This window comes from Poecile atricapillus, chromosome 2 (genome assembly GCF_030490865.1).
Source record: "Poecile atricapillus isolate bPoeAtr1 chromosome 2, bPoeAtr1.hap1, whole genome shotgun sequence".
Lineage (NCBI taxonomy): Eukaryota > Metazoa > Chordata > Aves > Passeriformes > Paridae > Poecile > Poecile atricapillus.
Window position 1 is genome coordinate 114,409,092 of NC_081250.1, and position 22,627 is coordinate 114,431,718.

The window sequence follows — 22,627 nt, forward strand, 5'->3', positions numbered from 1 at the left end:
CCTTCTGATACTGTGCAATATCAAAGCCTTTGCCTTCTATATGCAAAAGTAAGCAACAGTCATTAAGCTACACAACCCAATTTTAATTAAGCAGACCAAGAAATCATCAACCTGTAGTCCTCTAAATCTCTTCTCACCATTGCAACAGTGGTCAAATTTTAATTACATATGATGAAAATCCAGGCTGGATAAGGAAAGTTTTCCCAATTTGTCTTTTCACTTGATGACAAAGTACTCTGAGCTTCCTCAGAGACCTGCACCTCAAATGACTACTGACAAGATTAAGGATTGAGTTATCGTTACTTTTTTTTTTTTTTTAATTCTAATAATGAATCACAAGAATATTAACTGCTTGGTGTTGCAAGTGCCTGGAGCCAGGCTCCTATCCATGCAACAAAACTGTTTTCATATGCCAAGCCAAAATGATCTTAAATTTATTGATTACATGTTTTATACTGTCAGAAGCTACAAATCACAGAAAATATTGATAACCAAATTATCTGGCTTAATATAAAAGAAATACAATAGATTTTAGAATGAAACCAGAACCCTAACATTTACAAGTATTATCAATAACCAAAAACTCCATGAAATTACAAGTTCAGCATCAGTGCACATTTAAAAAAAAACGAAACAAAAACCCTCAACTTGATTTCTGATCTACAGTCTTAACCACTAGTGTTATACATCTGGACTAATAACTTTGAGGGTATGTCTTCACTGATAGAGGAGTGCTCATTTTCTTTTCCTCTTCTCATTTCCAGATTTTTTAATGTAGTTTCTAACGAGACAACTACCCCACCCCCTCCCCAAAAAAAATCCATCCATACATTTGCTTTTATATACAATTTTAACATTATTTTGAGACTTGGTATACATTTTAGTACTAATAATCAATATTTCTTAGGCTATTGAACTTTCTATGAAACACAAAGTCAAAGCTTCATTAGTTTGTCTGAAACGTAAGGGGACAACTCGCTTTTCTTGGAAAGTGACAACACTGATAATTTTCTAGGCTAATTATAATACCCAGTATGGAACAGATATCCTTTAATAATAGTCTTTATTATGAGAATAAATACATAAAACAAATGCAATATATTAGCCACATTTCTTCATATACATTCAGAATAGAACAAGAAGCTAACAGGTATAATCAGCAGAACTAGTTGAATGAACCAATTTTTAGTAAGCCAACAACACTAGAGGAAAGTTGGAATGTTTATGCACCCGTAGCAGACAAAGAGCACGTGATTTCAATATTTCCTTTGTATTCATTTTAAAACAAACACACTGTAGTTGTAAGCACAAACTGCATGAACTGACGGAAGTGTTTAGCTCCGTGCGGTGGCCGTTTGAGGTTGTTCTGATTGCAACTGCTTCCCAAGGTATTCCCTGAAATACAACAAAAAATTAGATTGAGAAATGTTTTGGAGGGTGGGGAGTGCAATAGTGGTGGGAATTATGAAGTCGGTAAAGAAGAAAAAGCTTTAAGTTCAGAATTAATCCTTCAAATAATGTCTACTGTCAATAGTCCACTGGACTAACAATGAGAACACCTGAGCTTTAGATATCCATCATCGGCCCTATGAAAATAAAGTACAAATCAAACCTCAACAAAACTATCTAGAAAAGGAAAGAGCCCAATGGAGACATTTAGAAGCCCTGACAACTGACACAGAACACCCATGAAGCAGATAAATTTTGCTTGTTGAATACCTATTTTTGAAGCTGTAGCAAAACATTTTAAAGTATCCCTTTCCACAACCCAGCTGCAGAAGCACAAAGGACACTCTGGACACACAAAGGACATACTGGCAATGTCCTATAGGCAAGCAAAACAGACACTGACTCAATAGCTACATATTCAAGTTGAGAGAAGTTAATCAATCTAGGCCCACTGTATATCAACATTTTCTTTAAAGTGTTCTTCTCATCTGCACTTTGAAGTGGCTCTAAGCCACTTAATTTCTCTCTCTCCTCTCAACACTGGAACATCTCCCAGAACACTAGCACTTGCCCTGAGCAACAGTATCTAAATTCCATGGAAAAATACTGCACAGTTATTCTGAATGCTACAATCCTTCACTCTCTCCTGAAAGCAGATCAACACTTCACAAAAAAGAACCACAAAAAAGCTGAAAGCGGTCTTTAATAATAGTACCTGGGTTGCTGCTTGTCACAGAAAATACAATAATTGTACCACTGTATCAAGTGAAAGAGAGGTTTCAGGACTCGTGAAATGTAGGCGTTCTTTTTCTACTGCTGATCATACACTTAGTACTGTGCTTTCTCACTACACAGATATTTCAACCTACACAGGTTAAGCACTAGAAGCATCTCAGAGGGATGATGTTCAGAAAGAAGTCTCAAAAAAAAGCCACCTAACTCAAGAGTATATGTTTCTGCTTTATTAAAAAATAAATTTAAAAGATCAGGTTTTTTGCACATTTCAAAAACTAGTTTTTAGCTTAGTGTGCCACTGAACAGTTATTTCTTATGCTTTGCAATTCCTATTGCACAATGAAGTTTAGCACCAACCAACACCACTTTTCACAGTTTTAACATTAAGCATCCAGAAAAGCAAAAGTTCCTATTAAACATTAACTTCAAACACCACTAGCAAAGAAAATAACACATAATTTGTATGCTGAAGGATATGTTATGATTTAGCACCTTCACTTACAGCTTCATAAGGTGTTGCTGTAAAATCACAGTATTTTAAAGCTTGGGCTCCACTTAATAGATAAAACTCTTGCTCATAACAGACAGGTTATCACCCTCAAAGTAGAGGCTCCAGCTGGGAAAGAAGGAAATAAATGAGCTGCTCTCTTGTGTTTTTGTAGGACTCAAAACTGTACCGCCAAAACAATTTGACAGTCATCCAAAAACACAGTCAGCAACTATGGAAGAGCTTCTACACTCACCGAACCTCCTTTTGATCCATGTTTTTGGTTGTTTGTTTGGTTTTTTTTTCATTTGTTTCATGCCTATATGCATGTACTGACGAATATTTCTTCTCTGACATCCAGCCTTGAAGGCAACTGACACTTGCTGTATACATGGCTCTGCCTGTCATATTACAAGCCCACATTATTTATTCTTAAAGCACAGATGAACCATATCGAATGTGAAATTCCCACACTATTACTTCAAAGCAGGAAAATCAATCAAGCTAATAATCCGTAACACCAAAACTATTGCAAAGCTTACACTATTTCAGATACATGACCAAGGCTTTCTAAAAACTCCACCAAAGTGCAGTGCAGTCAGCAAAAAATCTCCAAGGCAGCAGAGCAGTAGCACATTTTGTAGGTACCTCGTGCCTTCACAGACATATTCAACTTCTACAGCAGGTAGAACAGTATCTTCCCTACAAAACCTTTTGTAGGTGTGAGGTTTAAGTTCAGGGTCAAGGAAAAGCTTTCATCTCATTCCCTCATACAGAATGAGTACCTGCATTGTCTGCATTGTCATGCTGCAAAGCCAAGTGAAAATCCCATAGTGTTCCTACCCCATCACCACTTTAGCCACCACCAAAGGCCACTGAAATGCAAAAACCTTGCACTATAAGCTCTAAGTAGGATCACTTAATTTTCTGCTTGGTTATCACTTCTATTTGAGGGTCACTGGTTAACCCAGGACAAGTTATTGCGCAGTCTAGATTAGATGAACATGGAATCATAGAATGGTTTGGGTTGAAAAGGACATTAAAGATCATCTGGTTTCAAATCCTCTGCCATGGGCAGGGACACCTTCCACTAGAGCAGGTTGCTGAGAGCCCCCTCCAAACTGGCCTTGAATACTCCACAGGACAGGGCATCCACAGATTCTCTGGGAAATCTCTCACAGTGTCTCACCACCCTCACAGGAAATAATTTCTTCCTGATAACTGATCTAAATCAGCTCTGTTTAATTTTACAGCCATCACCCCTTGGCCTTGTGAGAAGGCCCTCTCCAGCCCTCCTGTAGGCCTCCTTTAGGTACTGTATAGGTGGTCTAACATCTCCCCAGAGCCTTCTCTTGTCCAGGCTTAACTCAGAGCTTTTCCCCACAGGGCAGGTATTCCATGCCTCTAAATCATCTTCAGAGTTCTCCTCTGGACCTGCTCCAAAATGTTAAGTAGGAGCCTGTTCTCCCTCTGCTAAAACATGTATTAAAAGAATAAGAATATTCAAATATATTTTATAAATACTGGTATTTCATCTGGTATAACATTAGGAGGTTAAGAAACACTAAAGATTATTAAACTAATCTGAAGATTAGTTAAATCTTAAGAGAAAAACTGGGATTTTAAAATTACTATTTGCTTCACAAAATTAAAGTCACCTGTGAGAATGCAAACATTCAACACATTGCACTATAAAAGCATGTATGATGAAAGGATGGATCTTGTCATAAGATAACAAATCAGTTAATAAAATATTCAAAATAGCATCTGAGATTTGTGATGCACAGTACAATGGCAGGTATTGGACTTACTTTTTTTTAATTGCAAGCTATAAGCCCATGAATTGGATCACTACAAGATATTTTAAACCATTTTCCTCACACTAACAAAAAGACCTTTATAAAAAGGTCAGGTTTAGCCATCTTCTCACTTCCTTCAACATAAAACCAACCTTATTAAAAGCAGGTGAAGCTAGTGCAAACAAGTTTGCATTTACAGGTAAGAGCATTCAAACATGAGACAACTGATCCAGTACAAATTTACAAGAACAAAAAAATATTACCTCTGCACTGAAGAAAAGCTTCAAACATGCAACTGTAGTACATCACTTTTGAGACTAACTATAAAATCTTCTATCTCTCAATTAAAGCTCAGATCAACAAGACTTGAAACACCCACACATTTTCATTTCCCTGGTCACCCAAAAGTGTGATGGTGAAACATAGGTCATTTCCATTTGCAAATTAATCTTTCCATTCTTTTCATTCTTACTAGAAAAACCAAGTGAGATTCCTTTCACACCAGAAATTCCCCCTTTTTCAGGCCTTCACACATTTTCCGTTGTTTCCGAAGTGCTTTTTCCAAGAAGCAAAGGAAGCTTAGAGGTGAATACATTAATTAATTTTATCTCAAATTTGTTTCTTCATTTTGTTTAATTTAATCAGTTTTTGTTTCTCATGAGAGACATTGACACCTTGAAGCAGAGATATACTTGAATGTCGTAATTGAAACAAATGCTTAAAGTTTATTTAGGAAAAAGCACACAGAACTGATCCAACATGTAAGCCCCTAAACTCAGTGAATATGGAATAAGGAGATAATTGCAAACTGGTACAAGACACTACCTACAAATTTTATAATATACACCATATAGTGAAAGATCATTGTCAACAACAAACAATCTATGATAGAAGGCAAAGTTATAAGACACATACAACAGATCTCTAGAGGTTATGTGTCAAAAGAAACAAGCCTTGAAGTTTAAGTAGTAGTACTTTCAGTGTTATACTACAAATTCCAGTGCAGTCAGATTTACCTGTCCTTTAAAGAACACTGAAAATTAACAGGCAAAGGAAGAAAAGTAGGTGAAGCACAGAATAAAGTAAGGGTGAAATTTTCATATTTTCTCTTTTCTAACATTTAACTCTTGCATCCTGGTTATTAAAGAAGTAAGCTACCAAAAAATATTTAATAGTCTAGAATTTCTGCAATCTCTAGCTTGGTTTAGCCGACTGAGGATGCCATGAGAAGATGCCTTTCTTTGACAAAAAACAAAATAAAAACATTGATTTTATTTTTCTCTATCTAAACATAAGCCTTGAGTCCCATACTTTGGATAATGAAATTGAAAAGCTAGTTCTAAAGGAATCCTTCAAAAAGTCTGCCACTGGACTCAACACACTCAAGAGACATTTCCAACATATATGATTTACAGACAAATCATAAAGATACAAATAGTTAAACAAACAAGTTCCCAGGACAGGAAGCAGATAGAATAGTTTGACTGAACAAATTGATTACTTTTGCCAGCCTTATGTTGCATTTCTGCTAGAGGTTTAGTAACCTGGAGAGAAGTTATTAGACTAGATTAGTTAGTTATTAGACTAAAAGTTAATAAACTAGAAAGACCAGTTTTACTAATGTATTGTGGCTTTACAAGAAGATATTTGAATTACACAATTTGACAGTTGAATTGATTGAATATTCCCAATTCTAAGCAGGTTAAACTAACCCTTGAAAACATTTTCTTCTAAGTGTACACTCCACAGATTAATTATTTCTGGAACCTCTGAGCAGTACACATGAAGTGGCAACACCATGACAAGGTTGCAACCATTTGACTAGTCTCCATCTAATCCAGTGTGAGATAAAGCTGGAACACCCATCCTTTAACCCATTCCAGCTGTGTAGTCCTGTCTTTCTCACAAGGCACTCAGGGTATTCTGGTGAGACAGTACTTTTTGTCTATTTAACTCTTAAGTCAATTGCAGTGAATTGCTTTCTACAAACATGCTCCCTCGAATGTGATTACTGCAGTGTCACATTAACACTGGTGGTGGCTGGGAGAAAAGCAAGTGGAGCTCCACAGGGACCACCACAGGTGCATTTGCCTCCCCACAGAGCCACAGTCACACAAGCCAGGAAAGGAAATAAAGCCAGGCTTAAATCAGGCTGGAGTGATATTTGGTTCCTGAAATGTAATTATTAACATGTCATACTGCTGGATCCAAGGTTATAATGCTGCATATTTTTATGTATATTTTATATATATAACATAGAAATATATATATATATATATAAAAATTATGTGCTCATCATTATCATGGTCTTCACAGAAGTAAACAGAAGGAGAACAGTTATTAAAATAGTAAAGTAAAAAACAAAGAGACATCTTCCTGGAGAGCTGGGCTGGGAAGACTGCCAAAGCTGGAGTGCTACCACTGGAGAACTGCTGGAGAACTTCTCTTTTGTCATTTGTTTACTGAACACAATTGTCTTCTTTGACTCTGTGGATTTATGCAATATGAAATATTCCAATTTAAAAACGGTATTAAAGAATATAAGATGTGTGTGTATTATACCAATGCCTACCATGAGTAGTTTTAAAGGTAAGTCATCACAAACCAACAACAAAAACAAAGAAACAAACGTATACAGCAGAATCAAAGGCATTTTGACCAAACCAAAGCTCAAACATTGACCAAGTTTGGGCCTCCAATACATCAAACTGAAGATTTTCATAAATGATCTTTTTCCATGGAACCATGGTGGTTTTCACAATGTATCTCCTTGACCTATAAATGTGGCTATGGATCTCAGGAGAGAAGATACTGCAAACACCTCTGCAATTCTCAATACTTAGTTTAACAGATTCCACTTCATATAAACAAATAGAACAAAAGCTAACTGTTAAGATAAACAAAATCTAGGACATTGTTTCTCTTTAATTATTCACAGTAAAGAGATACTCAACATTCTGATGTGCACATAATTAAATAGTCTGAATGGTTGTACGGAAGGATTACGAACATTACATGAGAGGTGCTTTGTGTTTCCAAATGGAGCCCTGTCATCAGCTGAATGCAGTAATATTAATAGACAATCTACAGATTATCTCATGATTACTGAAAATATTGCTCATAGCTTGGTTTAAAACCCTCCTTACAACATGAAATCCAGCATTAACATGAGTCTTCAAATTCAGACACCACAAGAACCTGCTTTCCTCTCAGCAATTTCCCTGGTTTTGTCCAATCTTGAAAGAGTTATTCTAGACTTCCAGTTCACAACTTCACATACAAGCTATGAAGAAAGAGCAGATCAATAAGCTCTTACAACGAAGCTTAATTAAGCATTTGATATTAAAAGAAAATAAACTGTGAAAGCCAATTCAATATGTGCCTTTCTATTAGGGAAACAAAGCACAAGCCATTTTTCACTTGTAAGATGCACTATGAGCTAACATGCAGAGCCATTCTGTGAATTTAAAAGCTCACTTGACTAAACCTGGCAATGTGGTTTGAAAGCAGTTTTATATTTAATCAGAAGATTTAGTTACTACAAAGAATTTTGTTGCTTACAACACTTAAGAGCATTTTATGCAAGAATAACCAATAACAATAGTGTTTAACTGAATTTTCCTATCAGAAAATCAAAATTTTAAAGAACACTAATCAGAAGTAAACTATCAAAAAGTTACTTCTTCAGTGTCATGTTTTTCAGCATAGTTAATGAAAACAAGCAATTTTTTTTAAAAAAGAAAACACAAACTGAGCAGAATATCTGATATTTTCCACTCTATCATGAGCTCTAGAAAAATACTAAAAAGTGTTTCTCCAAAGTGTACAGATCTCATGATAGAAAACATAAGCACATTGTGAATCCCAGAGAGCATATGCCAAACAAAAAAACACAGCCTCTACAACTACATGGAATAAAGTTCTACAAGAATACACATTTACATGCAAATAAAAAGATGGAACACTCCACTAGATATCAAGCGTGCCTGTGATTAATTGGATTTTTGCCTAACTTGTCTCATTCTAGCTAGGAACTGTTATTTTAAAAAAGATAAAAATTAATCAGAGACACTATGTTCTCAAACTTTTCATTTAGTTAACTTCTGTTAACTACTGAAAGGGAATTGTAAGGATAATGAGGGCTAAGAACCAGGAGAAATAAATATAGTGGAAGTCATTATCCTGTAAGTATTGTTTCCTAAATTTAAGCCTACTACTCTATTAAGCATTCCACACTTCAGTGTTGGGATAGGGGAAAAAATAAGGGGTGAGGGTGGGTGCAAACTTTGTGGTTGCCAGTTAACTACCACTACACCCTGCACTTTTCACTTCCAATTGCAGGCATTGTACAGAAGCTATCTACAGAGTAAGAGTTTCTAAATTTGGGATATTGCAAATCCTAGGCAGCTTCAGATTTTTTATTGTCTCCCTACAGAATTCCTCAATTTAAAAGATGGAGAGCAAGTAATTTTGTCTGGGCTGTGCATTTAGAAAACCATGTATGAACCTGTTGCATATTCAAAGCTTGTACAGTTTGTTGCTTCATTCAGCATGCCTTTTATGAATTCCACATCCATACCATACTTGATCATGCTTAAGTGACACATCCTAACTCCCACTGTTTAGCCAACATACTCATACCTGCCAGCATACTCAGACTCTTCATGTTGGTGTCAAGGAAGAGATCAGGAGAGGAGCCTGTGCCAGAGCAGGGGCTTGACAAGGATCTGCAGATCCATGGAAAGAGAAGCCCACACTGGAGCAGGTTTTCTGGTAGGACATGTGATGCTGTGGAGGGACAAATGCTGGAGCAGCCTGTCCTTGAAGGACTGCACTCCACAGAAGGGTGACCCATGTTGCAATAGTTTGGAGATGGCTGTTGCCCGTGAAATGGACTCACGTTGGAGAAGTTCATGGACAATTAGCCCTGTGACATGGGATTCCCACTATGGAGTAGAAGTATTCCTCTCCCTAATAAGTGGGAGAAAACAATCTGTGGTGAACTGGCCATTACCCCCATTCCATCTCTCTGCAGCCCTCAGGGAGGAGGGAGAGCTGGGAAGGAGGGAGGAGTGGAGAGATGTTTTTAAAGGTCTTACTTACTTCCCATTATCCTGCTCTGGTTTTGTTAGTAAAAAAATTCAATTAATTATCTCTAATTCGAGCCTGTTTTGCCTGTGACAGTATTTGGTGAGTGGTATCTCCCGGTTCTTATCACAGCTCAGGAATCCTTCATTGTATTTTCTCTTCCCTGCCCAGCTGTGGAGGGGAACGATATAGCAGCTTTGGTGGGTGCATGCACCCAGGGTCAACCCACTACACAGGTTCTTACTACCAGCATGGGGTGCCATGACTAACACAATTCAAGTCAGATTGAAACTCAGGATTGATTCCCATGTATAGGCAGTAAGTGATGCTAAAAAGATAATTTTGCTCCTCTCTTCATCAAGAGCCTGATCATTTAACATGCAAATGTAACTGGAATATTTCAATTTAACTTATCTCATCTGAAAAGCTGACGGCAGTTATTACTTTTGCCAACATAGCTTCACCATTTAAGAGAATGCCTGACAGTCTGATTTCCCCCCATTAATCCCTGACTCAAAAACCCCTAAGGGAAAGCCAGTTGAGCAGCCTGTAATGAACTACTCAAATTACTTAGGAGTTAATTGTCTCTAAGTTGAGCTAACAGTCGAATGATACAGCTGTGTTTTAGGCAGAATGCTACTTCAGCTGCCCCATGGCACTCCCTCAATTCAAGTACCACAAGTTTTCCTTACACTGCTGGCTCCAGGCACTGCACTTGCACCAAGCCTCGTTGTGGCAGAGCAAAGCTTTATTTTCTAATCCTTCTCTCAGTTAGCCTTCAGGAAAACCTGACTAACCTCTGTCACACATGTCACAGACAGTAATGACGAACTGTTCTGTGCCAGTTAAACTCAAGGGAAAAACCACAATTGCTTTGAGTGAAATGACTGTAATTCCAGAATAAGTGGAAGCAAGAGGAAAAATGTTTATTGTTTCCACTGAAGAGCAAGGGAAGCAAAACCTTCTTCAACCTTGAAGTTGCTGAATAACATATCTTATGACAATGCAAAGCTTAGTAAGTATGCACTTAAACCACAGCATGCAGCAGTCAGAGCACTCAGCTTGTGGGGTGAGAAGAGACAGCAATGAAACAGAAGAGCTCCCAGCACTTACCAAATACCAGATCTGCACAAAGACAGATCTAGCTTCCCACATCCAAACAGTGTGTCATTTCCTGCACTTAAACTATAAGTCCATGCCAAGGGGAACACTACTTTGGCAAATAAGAGACAAGGACAATGTGTCCCAGAGCTTGTTCCACTATGAATTAAACAAGAAAACATTCCCTACAGAGATGACAATAAGAATGTGGAAGTGGCACTAATTTACAGAGATTCTTTTTACTGACACTTCTGAAGATCTGAAAACTAGGTATTTTTGCTATCTCACCTTCAGTCTAAAATCTTAAAGTTCACAAATTGTGAAAAGTAGGCAGAGAAATGTTCATACCACTGAAAAATCAAAACAAATACAGAAGACCAGATGTGATGCTTTTAGAAGTAGTATTCTCTCACTGAAAGTGAGAAAAACCCAGGCTTGGCATTCAGGAGAACTATTACTACCAGTGAATTTTGTGCTGGAAAAAGATTAGAGGTCTTCCTATCAGATTTTCAAGACTTCAGAACAAATATGAAATAAAACCTGTCCCTACTGCAGAAGGCAGTATCAGTAATTAAACTTTCCATGCCGTAATCTTTATTTAGTTGCAGCTGGTTTGTAATACTCAGAATGTTTCAAATGTATCAGAAGAGCACAGTGAGAAAAGAGATGTATGAAACTGAGAAGCAGTGAGAAGCGTAATATACAATAATGACCAAAAATTAGATTGAACATGACCATGTGTTTAGACTCCATCTCCATACACTCAGAAATTCCATGTGATTTATCAAAGTACTCCTTACAGATGGAGAATATTAGCTGGATTTTTCATAGTAGGGTATTTAAACACGTGTTTCTCTTTTACAGAAGGTTCCCACAGCATGTGAGGGAGGGAGTAGGATAAAATGAATATAACATGTATGAGAGTTAAAACCTTAAAACCCATACTCTTCAGAAGGAACAGGAGAAAATTAGTTTTGTTTTACCTATGATACACTGCAGAGAGAGACAATGGGAGCAAATTTGTCAACTTAGCCAGCCTGTCACAGCAAGGAGGTGACTTAACCTGTCAGAAAGAAAGTGCTTGGTAGACCTTGTTCCCCTGCCACTTTCACACTGCTAGCATCATCCCTATTCAGCCTTTAAAAAAGTTCACAATCTGTCATACGTGAGAAAATTGACAGAAGTTATAGATATATCCAAGCACTAAGCTTTTCAAAAATAAAAGGTTGTTTAAATTCAAAATTAAATTAGTTTTTTGTGTCCCAACACTTATGTTCCAATATACTCAGATGTACTGCTGCATTTTATCTTCCTTTAAGGCAATGCCAGACTGAAATTATGAGCTCTGGTGCACTCATAATTAATAACCAGATTAAAAACTCCTACTTAGTATTTTTAACTCTCCATGCTTTATGCTTAGCATACCTAATTTGTTGGCAACTTAGACAAAGTTGCTCCATGAACGCTGAAGTTTTTCACAGCTTCAGCCCTTCAATGCTTCTCTATAAAGGTCCTGTGCTCTGTTGGAAAGGCAGCATCACCCACCAGCAAGTTCTGTGGCAGAACTTGCCAAGACTTCAGGGCTATTAGAGAACTACTCAATCAGCCCATAAACTTCTGCTATTCCACAAGCAGTTCAAATAAATTAATAGAATCATTACAGAATATCCTGAGTTGGAACAGAACCACAAGTGTTGCCCTGGAAATTGAAGCCTTCTGATCATGTTTTCATCGTTTTAGTTACTTTCCCATGAAAGTTCTGTAAACATAAGTTGTCTATCACATTCCTTCTAAAAAATGTCTTTTGATGGACATTTCACATGACCTGTGTGCTTGGGAAGGTGGTAACTTGATTATCCAATCCCTGGTCATTGTCAAGAATCTATAAATACTGGAATCAGAGAATAAAGAGACTGGTTTTTTCTGTTCTGACACTGAGAGGTGCTCGTGTGAATCATTTTGTGTCCTCTAGCGAAACACAAGAAGCACCACGTCCAGCTCCTGGCCCTGGACAGGACCAGCCCAAGAGTCACACCACATGTCTGACAGCATTGCCCAAGAACTCTTTCAACTCTGTCAGGCTTAGGGCTGTGACCACTTCCCTTGCGATCCTGTTCCAGTGCCCAACCACCCTCTGGGTGAAGAACCTTTTCCTAATACTCAACCTAAGCTAAAATACACTGTTCAAATGAGTTATTTGTGTGACATTCAACCATGTGAGAAAGCTACTCAATTCAACTGCTTCCAAAATACACAGAAAAACTAAGTTCTTACCATAAGCATCATATTAATCTGCTTAAAAACTGCTGCCTTAGCACATAAAAATGTTTTTTCTCTCCTAGAGAAATCCACTGTCTTGAATCCTCTCTCCACAACAGAGATTTATCATGGTTAGTAGAATGTTAAAAAATCTTCACATACCAATTGTGAACCATCAGCTTCTGCACAGCCAGTAGTGCATTATAACGAACTTGCTGGTCTTCATGATGCATGTGGTTCATGACCAGCTGCTTACCACCAAGCTGTTCAATCACTCTGAAAAACAGGAGAGGAACAAGTTTTTTGACATTACTTTCAATTCTGGGTAGCTATCCTATCCAACCACTTCACATTCAAGGCTTTAAGAGGTTAAGTTTAAATTATATAATATTTCTTTTATTATTTATTTGCCAAGATACACATCTCACCTGATGTGTTATAAATACAGATTATCTCCTGTAATAACTACTGATTTTTGTTAAAAAAGATTATTTAGGAATTCACATCACAAAGGGTTTAGACTGGACTCCTGTTTGTTACTTTGAAATAAATAATCAAGAAAAGGACCTTTTTCAGAAAGGGTTATTTACTTTACAAGGATCTCTACAAGGGTTCACAAGGTACAGCACTATCAATTATTAGGTAGGAGAGGCAGTGCCCTCCACCCTATAAATGGATCACAACCAGGCCGCTCCATTTTTTGCAATAAAACCTCAATCTCTTCTGGCACTCCCTAATACAGAAAATGCTTGTAATCACACCTACACCTATTAAATCACCCACCTCACACATATAGAGCTTTTTGACATTCAGACTGTACTAGAACCACAGCTACTCCTGTACAAGATGCAGAATTGGCTGTTAAGGTGCCATTCCCAGAAAAAGGATATGCTTCAGCTGCATCTTTCACTACAAACTTCACCACCACAGTCAGCTACAGCTTTTTAACAGCAATACCAAATCCCATATGAAATACTGATGAAACCTTGTATCGCATGTCATGAATATATTATTTCTTAATAGAAACAGCAGAAGGCACCACACTTAAAACCTGAGAAAGTATCACCATCCAGATGACTTCACATGCAGCATTTCAGTCTGTCATAACAATAAGTTTGGAGAGAAATTGCAAGGAATATGTAAGCTGATTTATTGACTTTCATATGCTGTTTTTACATCAGCTCTCTCACATGTCACTTAATAGTTAAACATGCTATCCTGGGAAGACACTACCATTTGCTTTAGGTTTAACCTGATGTTGTCCTGCCATTGCATTAGCTATCAGAATGTAGTACTCTTCTTATCATGGACAGATTAATGCATTGTTGCTGCACCATGCAATGTATTTTTGCAAACTTCAGAACAGGTATGGCATGGAGATGAAACAGAGAATTTTCAATTTCATTTTTTAACTCAGTCAAAACCATCCTTAAGACCACAGGGACTATTATTTCCCAAAAATTTTAAAACATTTGTTTCATAAAGCAGGAACGGATTCAGAAAAGTGCAATTGTTTCAAGCAATCCTTGCCAAGAATTCAAGAAGTCATTAGTTAATGTAATAGATTTGAAAAAACCTTTATGTCTGCCTTATGCTGCCTCACCTTTTTAATGAGTTAAATATAAAATCACTGCACACAAAGGCAAGAATATGAAACACAAATAATAATTTTTTCTTTATTAAAGGACTTACTTAAACCACTGGATTTTTAGGAATTGAAAGGATGTGAAAAAGGCATTAAACTCAAAAGCTTCCTTACGCTAGAAGAATGCGAGAACCAAAATGAAAGGTTAAAAGCCTATAATCACAAATGGTAATAGGCTCTTTCAGATGACAATACATCACTGAAATTATGGCTGAGAACATGAAGAGTTGAAGAACAGCATTATCATTCTTGCATAATGCTGCCTACAGGTAGAAATCACTTCCTAGCCATGGGTTTTCAACTACCCATGGGTCTAAACAGTGAAGAAGGCCCACAGTGAAACACATTCCTTCAAATTCTAAATGTGTCCAAAACACTGCATCTAGTTTCCCCCTCTCCTCAACTGCTGCTTAATTTCCAGAATTAATAAAGCCCAGTGGAACAGTTATAAGTGCACATCTTCTGTTCCTCATAACATCAGTGCTCTAAGCCAAAATAGTGGCATTTCAAAAAAGTTTCTGGATGCTGAAGATTCAGGTTTTAACATGACCCATTTAGAGGGAGAAAGAAGACACAGAAGATAAAGACGAATACAATTTAGAATGTTATAGCAGAAAACAAATATAAAATCCACACTACTTATCTGAAAGGCAGGGTGAAAAAGGGAATGTAAGTTTTTTTTTTCTGAATCCTGAGCTAAGGAAGAGAATGTCTCTAGATGTCTATCTCTTATACAGGTAAAACACAAAGCCCACATTCATAGCATTCAAGAAATTCATTGATCATACATAATAATAAGCCTTGGGCAACAAGGAATCTGTGCTGGAGGCCTGCTTTTATTTTTAATGACAGAAAGTACTAGTGCTATACCTTATTTCTCCTGCTACACTTTCAGAAAACGCATCTTGGTGAGCCTCATGAGAAGCCCACAGTGCCACTGTCTCAACAATTTGGTCCACAATGTGTAATTTTAATAGCAACTTAAAATTTTTTAAGCATTGGAGAACAGCCATGCAAAAATGCAGTAATTGCATCAGACAAAGGGAAAGGTTAGCCAGAACTAACTAGGTAGCTCTAAGTCTTCACTGTGTGCAGCAGGTGAAGTCAAACAGTTTTTGTATCCAATTCATTTCTGCAACCTTCAAAGGCTAAAGGATGATCCAGTTAAGAGTTGGCAATAAACACTTAACAGAAACAAAAGTGTTTAAAGACACCTGAATTCTTCTACTCCTCAAAACCAATGAAAGTGTATCTATCCTTAAAGTGAGTCATGCAACAAGAGTGTGAAATATCAATCACGTGTGGGAGCAGTACATGACTATACATCAAAAAACCATAAGAAATGCTGCAAGTGACACATAATCCATAGGTATTTTAAGCTTTTAGTTAGTTCCAAAATTGTTGAAGTCACAGTTGGTTTGAATACACTGGATTACAAATGAAATTCTTTAAAAGAAAGGGATTAATTTCAGTTTGTTCCGTGGAACAGAAAGCTAAATAAGCCAAGTCTATAAACAGAAAGCAGCTCAAGTATTAGAATTTGAGATAAGAATGTGGATTAGAACCAGGAATCTAGAATCTAGGACTCTTTCTATTTGCTGATGACCATTCCTTTTGAAGGTTGGCGCATTGCTGTATAGGCTTAGCAGCCTGGGAGATGAGTGGAGCTGGAGTCCTAACAGCTATACATTTTCCCAGCTACAGACAGAAGGATACAGGTCCTATTTATCCACTCTTCTGATTTCATAGCTTTAGTTCAGCAACTGTATGGCCATACCAGCTCACACATTCAAGTAAATGCATGCAAGCTGTTTAAAGATTATGGCAAACACGTAAAAAAATTATTTCCTACAAAGAGCAGCTCAAAGCAAGAACAACCACTATTAGCCAGTCCTCCAGCTTTGCCACTTGCAGGCAGCACTATTAGTTTCCACTTTACTGAAGGATATCTTACCTCTCCTCCAAATACCATTTTAGTTCTTACAAGACTACAAGGGCTGTGAGTACTTCTGGAGTCAACAAATCTTCCTAGCATACGTATGGCCTGAAGTTTCAGTGTGTTGTCCATGAGTCCACTACTGTCAAGACAACAGTCTGCACAAGAAGTGTCCATGAAATTCCCAACAAGACTAGAAGGCTGTTCTTATCTATTGAGCTGGTTTTAGCTGAGGTAGTTATTTTTCCTCTTTGTGCTAAAACCAGTGTTGATTTCATTATTGCTGAGCAGCCTTTGCACTGCATCAAGGCCTTCTCTGCTCCTCACCCCACCAGCAAGGGGGCTGGGGCTGTACAAGGACTTGGAGAGGACACATCCATGGCAGCTCACCCCAGCTGACCAAAGGGATATTCTATACCATATGGCAAAAGGCTCAGCACACAAAACTGGGAGAAGAAGGAGGAAGGGAGGACCATTCAAAGTGATGGTGTTTGTCCTCCCAACTACCCATTATGCATGATGAAGACCTTCTTTCCCTGGGATGGCTGAGTACCTGCATGCCCATAGGAAGCAGTGAATTAATTCCCTGTTTTGCTTTACCTATTCAATTGTCTATCTCAACCCACAAATTTTCTCACTTTTGTTTGTCTCCCCCATCCTGCTGTGTGGAGAGAGCAAGTGGCTGTATGGACCCCTAGTTGCCTGCTGGGGTTAAAATGACATCCATTAAACCCTATGCAGAAACCAGGAACAGACTGCTTCTTTGCTACAAAAATTAAGTCAGATGTGCCTCTGTGTGAGTGATGAGCCAGATTCCTGCAAAAACCAAAGGCTTCTTTCTGCTTCAGTGGCCTCTACCTTAGAGGTACAATTACTTAGTAAACATCTTTGCTCACACATTTTTAAAGCAGGAAAATATAGCAATGTCTGTGTGTATTTCAACAGGAATTTGGATTTATCATGAACATGAAAGCTTTCACCAAGATGTGTATTTGTGTAGTTAAACATGCTTAAATGGAAGAGTGACAACTGAATCTGTGCATTGCTGAAATTACAACAGCAATTTTTAGTGGAAAAAGACTCTGTTGTCTTAACTCACAAAGCAGTATTTATCATTGTTGGAACAGTCCATGTCTACCCCAAGTCAAATAATTACAGTCCAATTAGTCATAACAGAGAGGAAAAATTATATGTTGATTAAACTCTTGGTAGTTTCTTCTGGTGCCTGGCTTCTGCTTTAGTCTAAACCTTGCATTCAATACTTACTCTAAACATTGCTTCTCTTCATGGTTAAGAGACACTGAAATATATTAAGTCAAAGATGCAGTTTGCAGTTTCTCATCTGATCTAGTTTGTGTTTTCTTATCTTCCCAATGAATAAAACTTAAGCATAACCTGCAATCCCTTTGAAGCATATTTTAATATAAATAAGCAGAAAATGCCACAGGCACTGTACATACTCCAGCTACTCTCTAGGATAACAACATACTGGCATATTCCTACCGTTTCCCACGGGGATAGTGTCGTACATATTCTCCCACATCATGAGCAGCTACAGCCAGTACCTGTGGATCATCAGAAACCTCCAGAAGTTTTGTCAGGATTCTAGGAAAGAATTTGAAACAATAAAGTCACAGGTTTTGGGTTGGTTTTTATTTCTTTGCTTTGATTTTCTTATTTGTTGAGGGTTTTGTAATAACTGACAAAATAACAAAGGCCATAAGCATAAAAATGTTTCACAAGCCATCCAAACAGTAAAGCTAGAACTTTTTCCAGACATGCAGTTGTACTTAATGAAACTGAGAACCTGCCCTAGTTAACAGAATTATTTAAAGTATTCACTAGAGTCAGTTCAGTGAGCTACATACACGATAACTATACCCAAGGGTTACAAAATCTCTTCTTTTTTTATACTTTGGCTTCAAGACCAACAGTTCTGAGTTCTAGATAAGCTTCATTAAAAAGCAGTTCTGTCCTAACTCAAAGACAGATGAAAGCAATACTACCTTGTAAATTACTCCAGTGCCACATGTTATTTTCTTAGCATGCATAGAAACACACAGCTGTAAGAAGCAGAAAACAGCTTCTAGACTCTTAATACCATCTGCATTTTTTAATTAAGTAGTTAAACCACTTTCAGTGGAAAACAGCTACAAGTAACACTGTTCTCTAATCGGCAATGAGAAGAGGGGAAAACGACACAGATTATGAAGGTTAGGCACAGTTGAACAAGTTAAACATATAGATCACTGGAAAATTAGAGTATTCTATGCTTAGTGAGATGACAAATGTGCTCTAATCAGAGAAAGTTAGAAACAAGCTGAAATAGGTAGGTTAAAAATTCAACTGGAATTAAAAAAAGGAACATTCTGGTAAAATTAAATTACCACAGCCATTGCGTCCCTAGAGGCCAGAAAGTGACAGAAAAAGCACTTCCCAAATGAAAAGAGCTCCTACTTTAGACAAGAAGAGGAAGCAGAAACTTGAACAATAACACTAAGCAGAAGACACCAAAGATCCATATAATGATGTTGAACAAAACACAAGTCCAACATCAAAGTAGGGAGTAATGGCAGAAGGTATGAAAACAATGGTTTAACAGTAGTGAAAAAGTACTAGATTTGGAAAACTAATAAGCAGGCAGATAAGGAAAAATTATATGGCTCAAAGCAAATAAGGACTGTCTTTCAAATGCCTTACAAGGCAAAAAATGAGGCACAAGAATCTCCCCATTATGTTGTGGCGGAGGGTGGATGGATTTTTTTGTGGATTGTTTTGACTGGTTTGATGTTGTGGCGTTGAGTTTTGGGGGGTTTTGCAAGAGTTGGGGGTGTGTTAAAGGAACTACTGAAGATCACCGTCTTTGTAGCAGCACAAGAAATTAAGTCCCAGAACCAGAAGAAATAAATACAGCAAAACATTGTAATCACTACAGAGAATACTAAGCTTCAACATCAACTTCATGCTGCAGCTGTCAGCATTTAAAATTTTTAAGTCCATAATTCTACATGTTCAGCAATATCCACTCAGGGAAGAATTTATCAGACAGTTTTGGTGAGGTGTTAGGCCAGCTGAAATGCACACAAAGCTCAGGATCACCTTGCTCTTGCCATGTCTTCTAACATCTCACATGGTCCATTTGACCCCCTGATTTTTGTTAGAACTGGCACTTATTAGCAAGCCCTGAACTGAATGAACACCATGTGTTGTCAGTTAATGACAGTGAACACAGAACAGCTAAGAGCCAGGCATCATTTCAGGACATAGTTTCATATGCCAGACAGACAGTCCTTGACTGCAAATAAATATGAGTTCAAGTTCACTTCATCTAACAATCTATGTACTCCAAATACAGTCCCAACACAAAATAAACACATTGCAACATAATGCATTGAGTTAGATTTTTCATGGAACAGTACCACAACTTTCAGCTCCCAAATATTCAAGACAGGAGCTCATCTCTCAGATCAACATCACCACACAATATAAAACTAAGATTAAGATACAGTAAAAACATTTTTAATCAAATCAAACCTGCGTGCAAGTCAAGCTAAAGATATTCTCTCTATCATAAATACATTTTGACCAGTAAAAGCAAATAAAAAGTTCTGGTTTTGAACAGAACAAACTACACATTCTAACATAAGCAGGATGTTTTGACTTGCTTTCATTCTTAGCACTACTTTGTATTAAAATGTAAACCCTATATTAGATTCAGGTTCACTTAAACACAGAAAATATTAAAGGATCACATGATTCAAGACTTGAAAACTTACTTGAGTAGTTCATAATTCTTCTCATTTAGTCTTACAGCATTCTCCCGCCAAAACTTCTCAGATTTGTGCACAGGACTCCACTCCAGTCTTCCGGATTTGAGCTCAGAGCTGTATTCATCAAAGGAGCTGCAACACAAGACCTAAATGAGATATTGACCAAGCTTCTAGGAACACTTTGAACCATATGCCCAAGCCTGTCCCTAACAAAGCTGAAGTTCAAATTGCTATGACACATTTGGAAGCCAGTGCTCTGCAGAGTATGAGAATTTTTCCATGTCTCACCATTTTGTAAGTAAGAAAATCAATGACAGGCAAGAAAAAATTGTTTTCAAACACAACTCTATCTGCTCCAAAACACTATTATCGGGGGGAAAAGAAAAACCCAAGCAACACAAATGCAACATTTTGGGATTTAATTCTCAATTTTGCTGGCTTTTTGTGTTTTAACTTCCCCAGTCAAGGATTTCAGTGTTTATCTTCCATCCACTTAAATCTTTGACACTATCTACAATATGCACGTCAATTCTTTCAATGCAAGACCAAGAACTAGGTAAACACTAGCAAAAACTTGAGTAAATCTGGACAGTAGAACATATTCTAACCAGGTGGACTTCAATTTTGACTGGAAATCCTTTAAGATCGCTTTTGAGTCCTTTAATAATTTCTCACAAAGATCACAGATTTATTGAAGGATTTATTTTCTATTCAGCTTCTAAATACCGATATACAATAGGAAACTAACAACCAGCACATCTCTGTATGCTCTATCTTACTAAATAGCATTTACATACTACAATTCTGTAGATATTTTAGCCTTACGAAAGAAAAAGGTTCTACCAACATTCACATAACTGCATTTTTTAAAGAGCACAATGCAAAGCCTACCTAAGGTCCTGCACGCTCTCACCAAGCTTGTCCAGTAGAAATTTGATATCTTCACTGATGTCTTCATCATCATATTTCTGCTGATCCAGATTCTCTAGCTGCTTTAAAACCTTACACTGAATCATGGCAAGAGCATATTCTTGGCGAGTTTCTCTTTCAGAAGACTTCTCTAACAAATTCTAGGGAAGTAAAGATGTACTTATTTCGTTTAAGAACAGGCTACTTTGAAACAAAGCAGTATTTTAAAGAAATTCTTACTGAAACTTTTTAATTTAGTAAGTGACAGAATTGAACACTTCCTGAAATAATCTCTTTCTTCAATAATAGAAAGTACTAATTCACCTGTTTTGAATATTTTCCACATGAAACTGTGGTGACTAAAAAGACTGTTCAAAGAAAAAGGGCAGGCTTATATCCCAAATACCAGAACCTTCACCATAAACAACCACTTTTATCTTGGACTATCATTTTAGCTTCCTGTGCAGCAATAGTATAAATCAGAGAGTCTTTAAAAAAATAACCTGAAGTCTTATTTCCAATTCAAAGTTACCATCTGGGTTAGATCAGCTCTTTTCAAGTTTGGGAATATTCCAAGTAGACATTTTTATTTAACAGAAGCTTGTTGGTAAGACTGGAATTATAAGCAGAGAATGCAGTAGTCAAGTTCCAATATCATTTATTCATTACATTTCTACTCAATTTAATCAGCTTTCAAATATATTTTTCAATCAGAGTTGGCCACCTGCACTTTTTGATGAAGCTCAAAACATGAATTTCATATAAAAGACAAAGTCCTTAATAAACAGAAAATGTATTCATATAAATAACACATCTGGCAGATGTCTTATAATATAAATTAACATCTGCCAGAAATAAGCAGTGAAACTATATATAAGGAATTTGACTGCATCATTCTCGTCACAGAACTATTACACTTGAGGTTTCTTTGATATCAGACATCCTATGAATTACTGAGGCAGAACACTGCAAATCAATTTTAAGACTTGCAAACTAAATATAAGTCATATTACTGCTTTTAATGGCCATATACAATTAGCTTTAATGTGCAAAAAAAGCCAACCCAGTTTCCACTTCAGTAAGAGAACTAAAAGGTAATTTGCAGAAAGTAATGCTAATTTACTTAGAGTTAAAACTGCTAATGAGAGCAAATGAAAAAATAATGAATCTTAAATAAGACAGTTCAACAGGTTCAAGGAGCAGGTGGATAAAGGTTCCAAAGAACTCCTAGTAAAGATAATTGCAAGGAGATGTCGAAGTTATTCCAAATATTACTACCTATTACCACCATAGTGAGATACTCAAGCTTTTCATTGTGAATTTGAAAGGATATATTAACAAAGTAAAAACACTAACCTATGACTATATAGAATGGATCAGTAAACTATTCAGTAATAAAAACCAAAATCTTAAGGTGTAAGTCTAGTTCTAGGCAGGAAACAGGCACAG

At 37.1% G+C, this 22,627-nt stretch overlaps 1 protein-coding gene across 1 annotated transcript in view; it reads right to left on the minus strand.

Moving 5' to 3' along the window:
• Positions 1-410: 410 nt before the first annotated feature.
• ATP6V1H (ATPase H+ transporting V1 subunit H) overlaps positions 411-22,627 on the minus strand; it is a 48,146-nt gene continuing 25,929 nt past the window's right edge. Inside the window, exons 10-14 of the mRNA XM_058832524.1 lie at positions 21,161-21,339; positions 20,276-20,401; positions 18,003-18,104; positions 13,081-13,194; positions 411-1,395 (exon numbers count right to left, since the gene is read on the minus strand). Of these exons, the coding sequence (XP_058688507.1) occupies positions 1,335-1,395; positions 13,081-13,194; positions 18,003-18,104; positions 20,276-20,401; positions 21,161-21,339 (582 nt within the window). The 3' untranslated portion in view covers positions 411-1,334. The remainder of the gene's footprint in view (positions 1,396-13,080; positions 13,195-18,002; positions 18,105-20,275; positions 20,402-21,160; positions 21,340-22,627) is intronic.